We start from the raw sequence: 14782 nt of genomic DNA, 5'->3' as shown, positions 1-14782 counted from the left end.
ACTCTATTCCTTTTCTGTTCCTGGCAAAAGCATCACACACAGAGAGAGAATCTTTGTTGGTCATTTTGGTCAGGTGCCAGCGAGGTTATCCTAGCTTCTTAACCCTTTACAGGTGAAAGGGTTCTTCCTCTGGCCAGGAGGGATTTTAAAGGTGTTTACCCTTCCCTTTATTTTTATGGCAATAGCACAATTAGAAGATTAATCATGTTTCCGCAGAGATCTCCAATTACCATTTTGCTACTAAACCTGCAGCACAGCCAAATAATTAGAACTATCTGTGCTGCCATTTCATAAGTTCTTTATTTGAAAAATGCAATAATCTCTGCATAAAGAAGAAAAAGTATTTTTCAAAAATTATGCGGTGCTCAGCAAGTTGTTTCTTTTGTTGCCAGGTGGGTCTAATGTCTCTTTTCTTAGTTATCATTACACCCGCTATTTGCTTTATCAAATTGCAAACATGTGATAAAAGCTACTCAGATCAAGAAACTATGGAATTGGCAAGCAAATTGTCAGTGAATGACTTTGAAATGCTGCATTTTCTATATTCCCACAATTAATAAACCCTCCCTATTTAGCAGGGAAAGCCCCAATAATGTAAAACATACTGGCCTTTCCCACTTTTCCATTCAAACATCTCTCCTAGCCTAACATATTTCAGTGGAGCTAAGCCATGTGTTCATAGTGGTACTTTTAAACGTAGCCATTTCCTGAGGTCCAGTGTTGTGGACACTGTTCTTCTGGCCAAGCAAATAGGGCCAGGACTCCCTTAAACAGTCAACAGCATTTGTTAATTGGCCAAAAAAGTCACCTTTGAGAAACATAAGAGAAACTGACACTCCCTAGCCTACTTCAGAGCATGGGTGCACAGCTGCCACAGCATTCTAAGTTCCTGCTGGCCAGAGAATGAGAAATGAAGGAACTGATTTTCCTTTCACGCTGGACATTACTCCTGATTTATGCCATAAAGACAGAGACTTGTCAGAGTTCTTGCTGAACAGGGAGCAGGACCACTCGGAGACAGCTTTGGGAGGACCGAGTATACTGTTGCTGCAGCAATATTTGGATTTCATGTTTGCAGTGGAATTGTAGTGGTGCTCAGCTTTTCTCAGGAAAAAAATGGTGTGAGCACCTGTACCCCAGAAGAAAATATACAGTTATTTTTGTGAATGCAAGATGTGATACCAGCGTGGCAGAAGGTAACAGTGGTTGCTGTGCCAGTATGCAGTCATGTAGCCAAGCCTTTGGAAGAGAATTAGGCTCCAGAAATCTACTTTGTCTCCCACATTAAACACTATGCTACTGAGCATTCCCTGTCTATTTTTATTTATAGATTAGGTTTTTCAGTGGCCTGTCCCCATTTTGTCATGCCTTCATTTTTCCATGCCATCTCCGTCCCTGCTACTATGTTTATGCTGGATTCTGGAAGGCTGAGTTACAAAGTTTGAATGTTCATGTTTCCATTGAAGCTTTCCTGAATGCTCTAGATTTCCTGCAGTAACTATTATTACATTCTCCCTTTTTTATTCTGTATTTACAGAGTAATTAATCTAGTCTTACTATTGCTACCAACATGTTTTTTAAAATAAAAAACATATGCCAAAGGCCACAGGAAAAAAAAAAAACAAAAGCAGAGGCCACAGAAACCACAGTATATATGAATGCTCCAAACATAGAAGACAGATTCTATTTTAAAAGGAGAACTGTTAGTAGACTAGTGTTAATGATGTAGGTGTGATTCTGTTTTACTTCTTAATTCTGATCTCTGACAGAATAGGCAGCAACACTTGGAACCAATTAGAAGTAATGCTGACTGACTTGAAAGGAAACCTCAAAGAATATATGGCCACTTCTATGCTGGCTGCAAAGTAGAGACATGGAGAGTTGTGGAGCTAAATAATGAAAAATAACTGGGGGTGGGAGTATAATGTGCTCTCTGTTTGGGAGCGAGGAGCAGTGAGGGAAAAATAAAAGTGAGATAGCAGCAGAGCCGGGTTTTTCCCAGTCTGTTGTGTGGGTAACTTCTCATTTGAAGTATACAAATTTAATACATTCCGTTCTTAGATCTGATATAACAACCATTAATTACAAGTTTGCATCAAATTGGAATAAGCCTGACCAGGTAAAAACAATAATGCTTTACTCTTATATATAGACAGAGAATTTTCATCCAAGGCTGTTAGTTCTCTTAACAGATGTCAGCTGCATCATTTTTACAACACCCCAGTTGTCGTTATAATCCCCATTTTACTGTTGTGGAAACTGAGTGCCCAAAGTGGTACTGAAACTTATGGGTCAGTGGTAGGTCTGTGGATCAGTGTAGGTATTGGATTGCTTTTTGACAGTAGGACCCAGTCTCCTGTCTAACTGTGAGACTACTGTCTCCTGGTACTGTTTTACAGCAGTCCCATCTATTTTTTTTTAATAATTCGGGACTGGGTGTCCAAATATCAGGGTTATTTCCAAACTCTGTCACTGACTCAGTTTGTGATGTTGAGCTGCTTTATTGACCACTCTGTGCTTCAGTTTTATTATCTGTAAAATAGAGATCCTAATACTTGCATACCTCACAGGGATGTCGTGAGACTTAATTCATTAATGCTTGTGAAGCACTTTGAAGTAATCTGATGGAAGGAGCTATTGAAGTACAAATTATTATTATTTATTATTGTTATTTTATTTATTTTAACAGTATATTTGCTTCCATAAAAGGTAGATATTTTTACCATGCACTGATCCTATATTACTCAAGTCAACTGAAAGTCAAAATGGGCTTCTGTCTCTGTATTTAAAATGTTTTTATCTAGTTATTTCATGCAATACTTTAGCCATTAAAGGAGTCAGTAATAGTATATTTACTGTGTTATTAATTAATTGTACCATTCCAGTTTTAATAGAGTAATGCTAATAATTAAATACTTTTTCAGGGGCTTTGAATGTAACCATACACAGTTATGTAATAACCTCAAGAGACTAAATATATTTGCTATCTGCCTAGTGAAGCCTTGATTAGATTGGTTGTACTGAATGGTTCACTAGAGTAAAGTACTTAATATGAAAATAGACAATGAGAATAAAGACAGGTTTCAGAGGAACAGCCGTGTTAGTCTGTATTCGCAAAAAGAAAAGGAGTACTTGTGGCACCTTAGAGACTAACCAATTTATTTGAGCATGAGCTTTCGTGAGCTACAGCTCACTTCATCAGATGTTTACCGTGGAAACTGCAGCAGACTTTATATACACACAGAAATCATGAAACAATACCTCCTCCCACCCCACTGTCCTGCTGGTAATAGCTTATCTAAAGTGATCAACAGGTGGGCCATTTCCAGCACAAATCCAGGTTTTCTCACCCTCCACCCCCCCACACAAATTCACTCTCCTGCTGGTGCTAGCCCATCCAAAGTGACAACTCTTAACATAATCAAGTCGGGCTATTTCCTGCATAGATCAAGGTTTTCTCACATCCCCCCCCCGCCCCCATACACACACAAACTCACTCTCCTGCTGGTAATAGCTCATCTAAACTGACCATTCTCCAGGTTTAAATCCAAGTTAAACCAGAGCATCTGGGGGGGGGGGGGTAGGAAAAAACAAGAGGAAACAGGCTACCTTGCATAATGACTTAGCCACTCCCAGTCGCTATCTTAAAACAAAAAAACTTCAAATCCAGACTCCAGCGAGAAACTGCTGAATTGGAATTCATTTGCAAATTGGATACTATTAATTTAGGCTTAAATAGAGACTGGGAGTGGCTAAGTCATTATGCAAGGTAGCCTGTTTCCTCTTGTTTTTTCCTACCCCCCCCCCCCAGATGCTCTGGTTTAACTTGGATTTAAACCTGGAGAATGGTCAGTTTAGATGAGCTATTACCAGCAGGAGAGTGAGTTTGTGTGTGTATGGGGGCGGAGGGGATGTGAGAAAACCTTGATCTATGCAGGAAATAGCCCGACTTGATTATGTTAAGAGTTGTCACTTTGGATGGGCTAGCACCAGCAGGAGAGTGAATTTGTGTGGGGGGGTGGAGGGTGAGAAAACCTGGATTTGTGCTGGAAATGGCCCACCTGTTGATCACTTTAGATAAGCTATTACCAGCAGGACAGTGGGGTGGGAGGAGGTATTGTTTCATGATTTCTGTGTGTATATAAAGTCTGCTGCAGTTTCCACGGTAAACATCTGATGAAGTGAGCTGTAGCTCACGAAAGCTCATGCTCAAATAAATTGGTTAGTCTCTAAGGTGCCACAAGTACTCCTTTTCTTTTTAATGAGAATAAACAGTCATATACAGGAATGCTGTCTATAAGATAGTTAAACTTAGCTATGTTTTGTTGAAAAAGCCAGTAAATTTGTAAAAAGAGCCTCATCTCATATTTAATACTCAGACAAAACTCTGATTAATTTCAATGGGGCATTTTGAGAATAACTTTTTAAATGTAATAGAAATCTCATTGGTAAAGGCTTAGTCCAGGTCACTATTGTAATGAGCAAAATAGATAAGCAACCTTTGTGTTAGGCTACAATTTTGTTAAATTATTTCTTACATTCTTTGGAAATGGCTTTCTATTTCACAAAGAAAGTTTTTTGCCTTGCAATTTTTGCTGTTAAAGAAAAATTCAACTATAGATAATTACATGATTTGCTTAACTTCTTATTTAAAAATATTTATAGTTAGAAATCTACTATCTTGAAACCTCTGTAACTCTATCCGGAGTCTATATGCAAAATTATTACAAAAGCTATGTTAGAATGTTACGGTTGCAAAGTCAAGCATTCAAAAGTTAGGAAATATCAGAATTAAGGTTGCTCGTGCAACCTTTGTGTGTTTGTGCTATGACACCCTTTAATTACATGATCATTAACTATTTTGTGCACAGTTGGAACTTTGGGTTGGAGGAGTTCTGGGTTCAATTTAGTCTTGAGGGGAGTGTTCTCTAGTGGTTAGACCCTGCTGCTCGCTCCGCACCCAGCCTGTCCCTCTCTCTCTCTGCTCCTGTCCCCTGACCTATTCCTGTTCTCCCTTCTCTTATCCCTTTTCCTGCCTCTGCTGCTCTGCTTCTCAACCCTCTGCATTTGAGTCAGGATACCTTCCTCCTTCTCCAAAGGCTCTACTGAGCATGTGCAAATGGCAATTTTCCAAGGTTTATAATTCGGTCAGATTTGGCTGCATTCTCAGGGAGAAAACAAAAGACAACTTGGTGACTTCCGTTGCCAAATTTCAGGTCCCTGCTCTAAAGAACAGAAGTGCAAGAGCATCTCAATGAAACACTTGTAAGAATTTTTTAACATGAATAAAACAATGTCTTTATTTCACACTTAGAAATGGCAGGACCTTTTTTTGCAGAACTTGAAGAAATGAATAAACATTCAGTCTGAGCCTGATATGGAAAGCTTCATCTTGAACAAGTAAAGTTTTGTACAGTTAGAAGTAGCAGGGTCTAATAATGGGAAGTGTTGGGCAACATGATTATTGGTGGTGCTGCCAGATCCACCTATAATAAAATAGTTCCTATGACACAGCTATTTCTGGTTTTCATTTTGAATAGCTAAAGAGTCCATGAATGAGCCTCCTCTTTTTTTTATTTTTTTATTTTTTCATATAAAGTCCAGTAACTTACAAAATAAAAAAGTCATACCAGTCTCAGGCTGGCAGTTCTAACAGTATGTGTAATAAAGATTAGAGAGCTAAAATAGGAATTTAGCAATAAACAGATAAACCCGTCTCTAACACTAAGTAAAATTTTCCCCAAGTGTTGCCGATCTGTTTTTGTTTGTGTTTTTCCCCCCACTATGAACAAACCACTGCACCGTGACTGTGTACAAAGATAGCACACCAGGGCTCGCTTAATTCCATGGGTTACATGACAAATTTGACATTTGAGGAGATGATATGCTGCAGCAAATATTGATTTTTAAAACCTGTTTTTGTTTCAGTCATCTTAAATGTAACTTGGGAAAACTGACAAGCTAGAATTTTTAGGCCTAACAATTTTTAATTATTAATATATTAATATATAAATATTATAATTAATTTAAATACTGTTAGCACTTGTATAGAGGGTAAGTGTCTTTTTGACTGAAGTTATGGCTAACTTTGATAAGCAGTGACTTTTTTGTTCTTCCCCTATCTTTTTTTAAATTGTAGGCTAGATCATACCTCTCCCCACAAGATCTTTTGAAAGGAGAAATTGAAGAAACATTAGAACATGTGCAAATAGCTGTACATACCTTAAGGAGCTTTAAGAATTTCTTCTTTAGCCACAGAGAGAAGTTGGCAAGTTACTTCACCAATGGCAAGGAATTTAAACCATGGGATTTCCAATCTAATATGGTCTTTGCCAGATTTGACCTATTTCTCAACCGTGTAGTGAAAATTGAGGTATTATTTACAATTTGCAATTATATTTATCCATTTTTCAAGCAGCATAGATTATCTGAGAATGCCTGCACCACATCTGAAGCAGGGGGGACAGTGTCTGGGCTTGCTGGAGGAAGGGAGCAGTGCTTTGAGTGGGGTGGGGGAGGGGGGAGGAGTTCAAAAACGGCAGCAAAAAGGTGGGTGGGGGTCAGCTTGGCACACTGACTCATCCCATGGGAAGGTAGGGCAAAAGGTTGAAAAGGTGCAAGCCCAGGCATTAAAGCCCTTTCTCCAGGCAGCAGGCAAGTCAGCACCCATCCTTCCTCCCTCCCCTTGAGGTGGTGAATATCAGGTTTGGTCAGGACCTGCTGTGGGCATTGCGCTAGTCACTTCTTTTAGGGGGGCTCGGAAGGAATTTTTCTCTGACCACCAGATTGGCCTAGGTGAAGTGGATTTTTTCTGCCTCCCCTACAGCGGGACGTGTGGGGCGGATGTCCACTGCGGATACTCCGGTGACCCGATAAATGGCCTCATAAAGGACCTTAAAAAGGAGGTGCTGGTTAAAGGAACAGAACATGTTGGAGGGAGTTTAGGGCTCCTGTGATTGGTATGGCAGGGAGCCAAGCCCTCTTTCGTATAGCCCACCTTAACCATCCTACGAGGGCGGGGGGGTGGTGGTGGTGAATGGTAACGTCCAAGCCATGACAGGTTTCAGAGTAGCAGCCACGTTAGTCTGTATCCGCAAAAAGAAAACGAGGACTTGTGGCACCGTAGAGACTAACAAATTTATTTGAGCATAAGCTTTCGTGAGCTACAGCTCACTTCATGGGATGCATTCAGTGGAAAATACAGTGGGGAGATTTATATACACAGAGAACATAAAACAATGGGTGTTACCATACACACTGTAATGAGAGTGATCAGGTAAGGTGAGCTATTACCAGCAGGAAAGCACGGGGTGGGGGGAGGGAACCTTTGTGTAGTGATAATCAAGGTGGGCCATTTCCAGTAGTTGAAAACAATGTTGTCTGTGGGACCTGGATGGAAAATAAAGGGGGCTGGTGGAAGTCCCGGGTAGTTATTTGAATGAACATGGAGTTGCGTGCTGCACTGTACACTTTTATCTGCTGGGTAGTCCCAGACACCTCTAATGATAAAATTGTGGCCTGATTAAATCCATATCAAGTGTCTCCTGTCCTCCTTTCGGTATACCCAGACAAACAAGTTTTCTTCTCTTCCTGAAGGGAGTTGGAAGTGTGTGTGACAGGTTTGGTCACAGAGACCCCCTTGGGACTGTCACCTGATGTGCTGAAACTACCTCTGAGCCCATAAGGAAATAGGGACAGAAAAGTAATCAAAATAGGTGAGAGTGAAGCCCAGAAGAAGCTAGAACAGCACAGGTTGCAAATTGCTAAGAAGGAAAGAGGTGCACAAAGACAGGTATCCTACAGGTGGAAGTTGGGATCCTGGTAACTGCTGCAGTGGGAACAGACCCCACGGACTCTGTAGCTGGAAGCAAGCCCCAACCTGAGTGAAGGGGGGTGTAGGGGGGGATTTTGTTGGCCAGTGAAGGGTCTGTCATAGCTGTGAGCCCACGACTGGATCAGGGTCACATTCCCTTTTGGGGGACACAGGTATGTCTTGCTCAGAGGGGAGCCCAGAGAGGAAAGTCCAGACGGAACGTGAGGGGGAACAGGAGGGTCTGCCCACCTTTTGTAGGGAGGCTATTCCCCAGGAGGAGGGTGAAGGATTTGCATCTGAAATGCCTGACCCCTCACCTGTGGATCAGGTTTTAAGGGAAAACTAGGGGTCAGATCTCCTGGAGGGGAGAGTCGTCCCAGCTGACCTTTTGGGAACAGAGAGTAGGATGTCCAAGGGCATCTTACCAATCCAAAGCACTCCATTAAAAGATGTTCCTGCTCTGCCTTGAAGAGACGGTTATTTCTTACAAGCATGAGGAAGAAAAACTTCACAAGTGGGTAAAATCAACACAAAGAGATTCCAGAGGGAGGGGCCAAGTGCAGGCATGGTTGTAGTGCACCCTTTCTTTGCCAAAACCTCAAACACATGCCTGAATTAAGAGCTTTCTCCAAAAAAGCAAGAGAATGTGTGTCTGAGCACCTACCATGGTACACAAAGGGATTGGAAAATACAGTAGATACCGGGCAAGCCAGGCTATGTGAACAAAGTCTGTCCATCATAAATTGGCTGTTAATCTTGTGTCTTTTTCTACTTCATCTATGGGTCAAGACAAAGAAGTTGATGCTAATGGTAAACCCTTTTAAAAATGTGTAACATACCTGATTTTTGGAAAAAACTTTTATACATGCTTGGGATGGTGACAAAACAGTCCCACAAATGTGTTGCTTTTCATCTTATACCTGGAAGCTTGGCATAGCAGCAAAAGCATAACAGGCCTACACTGTTGTGTTGAAGGGGAAACTGAGGCACATCACCTCATGGCATTGGTGGCTAAATGCCAAGACACCTACACTTTAACAGATATGGCTACCTGCATTCTGCTAGCAATACTACACTCCAACATGTTTTCAGGCACCCGGGGACCAGGAACCGCAAACCTTGCTAGGACACCCATGAATGACATCATATGGTTTAAAGGTACTGGGAGGGTGTGTAACGAGAGACAAACAGGTATTTTACATGTACTGCCTCCACCATGGAGAGCGTCCAGGACTCTGGCAGTAAGTTCAGGATGAGGGTGTGATGTTGCACTCCATATGTTTTATAGAAATATGTTTATAAGTGTGAATATGATGTAACTGGAATATGCTTCATGCAAAAGGTCTCTTGTAAGGTGTCATTACAAAGCTTATGATCTACCAAGTGTGTTCATCATATTTGTTTGCATGCATTATTTCTATGTCTGGAGTCCCAAGCCATCACAGAAAAGGGGCTCAGAGGTACTTTCAGCACATCGGTGACAGTCCCAAAGGGGTCTCTGTGACCGAGCCCGTCACAGCGTGCATTTCTAAATACATTATCAAACAGTTCCCTTAATCCTTCTGGGACACAAGATACTTATTTCCTTCATTTGAAATCAGAGAATATAGAAATTTAATTTAATTTGGCACAGACTAGCAAGAAGGTGACACTAGGTTCAGCCTTACTTCTCTGAATAAAATTTAAGTTTAACTTTCATGTTAATATTTTGTTGCGCATAATGACAAGAAATCAATATGTTCTGCATGAAAGTGTTTAAGTTCCACTAATTCTTTCTGCTTGGATGCTGATGAAATTAAAACAAATTTTACAGTTATATATTTGGATTGGATAATTTTAATTTGTTTCCACTTGAGTTCTAATCCTGTGCGTGACTCTCTGCGTGGATGAACCCTGTGTTTACATGGAGTCACTTGAGAATCTGGACCTTCCTTTTTTACATCCTGGTTACTCAAGGTGGTGCAGATTTTAACTCAGTTTTTTGTTTGTTGGTTTGGTCAAAATGCGTAAAACTAGGCAAAAATGTCTCAAATATGATGGTTTTCACTATTTTGTGTTAAGGTACATAGTTAGTTAATTATGTTTTTCACTGATTTAGGATATCTTTGTTATCATGTTGGAATTTCAAAAGCTGGAAAAGCTGGAGTTTGGTGGAGTCAAGGGGAAAACTTTGAGTGAACAAATCTACAGGATGAATGAAGAATTTATAGAAAGCTGTAAAGTTTTTAAGGAGAAAACATACGATCCTTCAGATTACAATAATATGGTAATGTTGTAGTTTTCATATTGGTGTTTCTTAATTTTTTTCTTAATAGGTATGAAAAGATTTAGTAGTTGTGAAAGTGAACAATTCATTTATTAGAGCCAGGCAGAATATAGGTAGGCATTATACAGATTTCCCACGCAACTTCACAAATGCACCCAGGACCTTACCACCATCACTTCTTGCTATTCTATACTTGTCTTCTCAAGAGCAGTTTTCTGTATGTTTTCTCCTAGCTGAATTCTTTGGAGGCTTTATGAGGTTCAAAAGTGTTGAAAAAGCTTCTATCAGGATCTTTTGAGGGTTTGAACATTGGTCTTCAGAAAGGGAAAAAAAAAAAGGCTAATATACTAATCCACTTTGCCTCCTAGCAACCAATTAACCATTCTGTTTAAAATAGTTTGACAATCTTAACTCTTAGATACCACTTAAAATTGTGTATTAAGACATACTTCATATTGACAGTTTTGACATGAGTTAGGCATGAGTAATGAATTGGAACTTCAGAATTGAAGTTGGGAAATTGGGGTAAGAGACTTGTAAAGCATGTGTGCTATGTAATGTCTTACAATATGGTAAATATTAGTGTAATATATTAATTAGTACAGTTTTAATACTTATTTTATATAGCATTACATTTCACATTATATAAATATATATTTTGATATTAAATGTAGTATATTGTAGGATCATCTTTATTTATCTGAAGATTGCAGTATTGACTCATTATTTATAATTAAATCTGGAAACCAAAATTCCATTTTTCGAGGATTCTGGCCCCTTTTTCAATGATGCTTTCAAATAAAATTTGTATCCAATCAAGTTGTCTAGTGGGATCTGAAAGAATTAGAGGAATAGGGTTAAAAATAAATTGCTGTGGGTATCAACATTCTCTTTTTTTGTGCCCACACAAGGCACATATTTTCAGCTGCAGTGTGCCAAATCTTGATATGTTAGATAGAAAAATCTAAAATATTTGTTTGGTATGTTATGTTCACAGACAGAGTTTTAAGTGAGCCAGAATAGACATGGAATACCCAAGAGGAATGGCCTATCCAGATGAATAAGACTAAAACTCTTAATGTCATGTCTTTCTTTTTAAAGAAATATAAGGTGACCCAAATAGAAGCTTGGATTAGGCACTATTAATTGGCTTTTGCAAATTTCATAAAAAGATTTATTAGAAGAAGTGAATTTCTTTAATTTATATTCTTATATATACATGGTATTCGGGCAGCTTTATTTGTGGTCTGTGGCCCAGATCTACAAAGACCTAGGTGTTGTGATGCTGAGTGTAGCAACACCTAACTTTTATACACGTAAAAAAAATCACTGGAACAACAATGCGATCCACAAAGCCTGAGTTAGCCACTTAGGCTCCCTATACAAGGAATAGGGAGAGAGAAGTGACTAAGAATGCAATCCACAAAAAACCGCACTTGATGTGGCTCCATATTTAAACTAGCCCATGGGAGATGCTGATGAGAGAGTTGTGTATCTTAAGCCCCACCCCCTCACGCTACTAGGTGCCTAACTCCAGGCGGGTACCTATCTTTCCTAGCAATCCACAGCCAACAGCTCTTCTCCTGGAGTCAGGTGGTTTAGAGGCCTAAGTCATTCGCTCCACACAAAATGGGCGTTGGCAGAGGAGGAGGTGGTGATGGTGCTGCCACCACCCACCTTATGACGTTTAGGCCAATGATTAGAACACTCAGAGGGATTTGGAAGACCCAGGTACAATTCTCACATCTCTGCCCAGGGGAGAGGGGGGAGAGAAATTATTTGAACATGGGGTGTCACCGACCTCTCAGGAGAATGAATTATGGGATAGTCTGATGCAGGGCTCCCTCAATCTCTCTTGTTGAAATTGTTCCACTGTGTATAAATACTTAACTAGCCATTGGGCCAGAGAAAAAGAGAGACTGAGAATGACTCTATAATCCTGTGGTTAGGGCACCAACCTGGGAGATGGGCATGGGCGGCAAGTATAATAGGACAGGGGAGGCAGACTCCCCTGGGGCCATCAGACCTGTGGTTGCAGGGTTTTGGGGAGCAGTTTTTGATTTATTATGCCCCATGTAGGTTCCAGCATGGCTGAGGAGGCGGTATGTGCTATTCAGCTTCCTGGGTGAATCAGTAATCTCCTTAGGCTCCAGGGAGATTACTGGTGAACCCAGGAAGCTGAATAGCACATACTGCCTCCTCAGCTGCCCCAGAACCTGTATGGGGCATATCAGAAGCTTCTTCTGGACCTGAAATGCTTTTTCCTGGATGGCTTGGGGTCTGAGGAGGGGAGGTGCGGCTGCAACTGGCCTGGGACTCCTCCAGCCAAGTGTTCGGGGCTCTGGCTGTAGGGGGAGGGGGAAGATGGTCTCAGGGCTTTGGCCGTGGGGGGCATGTAGGTGGAAGGGGTGGAGCCGGGGCTAGCCTCCCCGGAGGGGGGCTCGCCTCCCCGGAGGGGGGCTCCACCCGCTGCCCATGGAGATGGGACACCCTGGGTCCAGTTCCCCTGCTCCAGTGACTCTTTATCCATAGTGGCACAGGTTCAATGAGAGAGACTGAGGCAGCCCCCCATCAGAATCTTCCATGGTTAAATGGTTAGAGCACTCTTCTGAGTCATGTGGGAGAACCCTGTTCAAATCCTTTCCCCAGCTCAGGTAGAGAGGGGAATTGAACCTGGTCTCCCACATCCCAGCTGAGCGCTCTAACCACTGGGGTAAAAGTGATAAGCTGGGCGGGGGCGTGGTATCACTGCTGCCCCTACAAGATTTTTTAATGGGACCCAATCCAGTAGGTGGCCTCTGAACACACTTATTAAATCAGGCCCTATTGGTGAGTTAGGCGCTCCCCTGCCTGTCTTCCCCTGGTTCCTGGATTGCGCTGGGGCTTAATGGGAGATAGGCATTGAGATGCCGAGAGTGAGGCAGCAGTGTACATGCCCAAAAATAAAAACTTAGGTGCTCAGGGAACTTTTACCCTGAAAACTTAAGCACTGAGTGAGTTTAGGCACCTACAGGGTTAAGTGGCCGCTGACTGGGGACTGTGTGGATCTCAGTAGTGTCTAAGTACCTTAGTGTATCAGAGCCTTTGTCAGTTTGATACAAATTGATAGATTCTGATTGCATGGTTCCACTCTGACCAAATGGCATTATGAGTTTCCATGTTTCTCTCTCCATGAAGCCAAATCAAGTGGGAAATCCTGGCCTTATTGAAGTCCAATGGAAGTTTTACCATTGACTTCAATAGGGCCAGGATTTCACCACAAGTGTTATTAGTTTACAAGTTAAGAGGTTTTCTAACACCACCTCTGCAAACTCTACTTGCATTCTGAAAGTCAAAATAAGTTTTTCTTTCTCTTGGGTCTTTACCAATAATAAAAATACTGCATGCCCAAATTATAACCTAGCTACATTTGTGTAACTCCTCTGTCTTCAGATTATGGCCATCATGACATCTGTTGCAACCCACTGCCTTCATTGTGTTTGCAGAGGTGCAAATGATTGGAATTTAGGTTTCCTTTATCCTCCTTGTGGGTGCTGTAGGGCTTTCAGCAGTAGAGCTCACTTGTTAATTATTTTTGTCACTAAAGTAAGCAGCTAGAACTCTGAATGCACGCAGGGAGCACATCTTTTGGGTAAGGATATGCCCTTTTTACAGACACTGTTTAGAACAGAACCAAATATTAAGATTATGCAAATGAATTTCATGTATGTATTTATTTATTAATAGAGTATGGAAGAAAATGAGGTACTACGAAGCATGATTTTTGCAAATATTTGAAATATTTTAGGGTTTTTTTTTGTAAAAAAATGCAAAAATCATGCAAGTATAATCTGAAATTTATTAGGTTTTATTTTTCTAGCTTTTTTACTATATTAACATTCATAAGGCGAAAGCCTGAGTCTACTGAAATCAATGGAAGTTTTGCCATTGACTTCAGCAGGATCAGGATTTCATCTGTAGTATGTATATTGCAAAATATACTGTTTATAAGAATAATGAAATCATTCTTACTAAACTTCAACTTAAATCTGATCGGGCTAAAATTCTGGCAAAATATTAGGACCAGATTCTAGCCCCATTAAGGCTACTTTGCACTGCATGAAAGCCTTAAAGCCATTCTAGGAAAAAAAAGCTGGTTGTTATGACTCTCTCCTAGGCCTAAGGGATGGTGGTTTGAGAGAGCATGGGCATGGCTGGAACACTGCTGTGTTCTGACAATCCTTTGTATCCCCAGCCTGGTACAGAGCCCCTGACTCCGGTCTGTATGCAGTTTGCACTATCTAACCTTCAACTTGTATTCCCCTACCCCTTTAAAAATATTTATTGAATGCTCCCTGTATTAACAGGTATAAGAAATGTGATTAAACATTGAAGCTTCTTTTATAAAGGTTCTAAACCTTAATTAAAATACAGCTTTTGTCACTTCTCACAAAATGGAGATTGCAAGTTGTTATAAGTTAATCAGTTGTTAAGGCATTGATTCCTTATTTAGTGACTATGCAAAGGCAGCATTCACAGTGTACCTCAAACACTCATTCTATATTTAAAGCCTATTGACTTTTCAGCTTAGTGCTAACTCAAGCGTATTCAAAAAGTATTAACTTTCTTTTTTTATGGTGAGCGTTCTTACTTTTGTAGGCAGCCTTAGTGTTGACTGAAGAGACAAAAAAGTGAGACCAAGCAGCAATTAGCTGTAATGTTTT

The 14782-nt window shown here is 40.7% G+C and overlaps 1 protein-coding gene across 1 annotated transcript in view; it reads left to right on the top strand.

Annotated features, from left to right (window-relative positions):
• Positions 1-14782, top strand: part of DNAH11 (dynein axonemal heavy chain 11) — a 289112-nt gene that overhangs the window by 24819 nt on the left and 249511 nt on the right. Inside the window, exons 7-8 of the mRNA XM_073333745.1 lie at positions 6140-6373; positions 9912-10079. Coding sequence (XP_073189846.1) covers positions 6140-6373; positions 9912-10079 — 402 coding nt within the window. The remainder of the gene's footprint in view (positions 1-6139; positions 6374-9911; positions 10080-14782) is intronic.

The sequence above is a fragment of the Lepidochelys kempii genome, chromosome 2 (genome assembly GCF_965140265.1).
Source record: "Lepidochelys kempii isolate rLepKem1 chromosome 2, rLepKem1.hap2, whole genome shotgun sequence".
In the NCBI taxonomy this organism is placed as follows: domain Eukaryota; kingdom Metazoa; phylum Chordata; order Testudines; family Cheloniidae; genus Lepidochelys; species Lepidochelys kempii.
The sequence above is the reverse complement of the archived record's forward strand: the minus strand, read 5'-3'. Positions and strand labels throughout refer to the sequence as shown.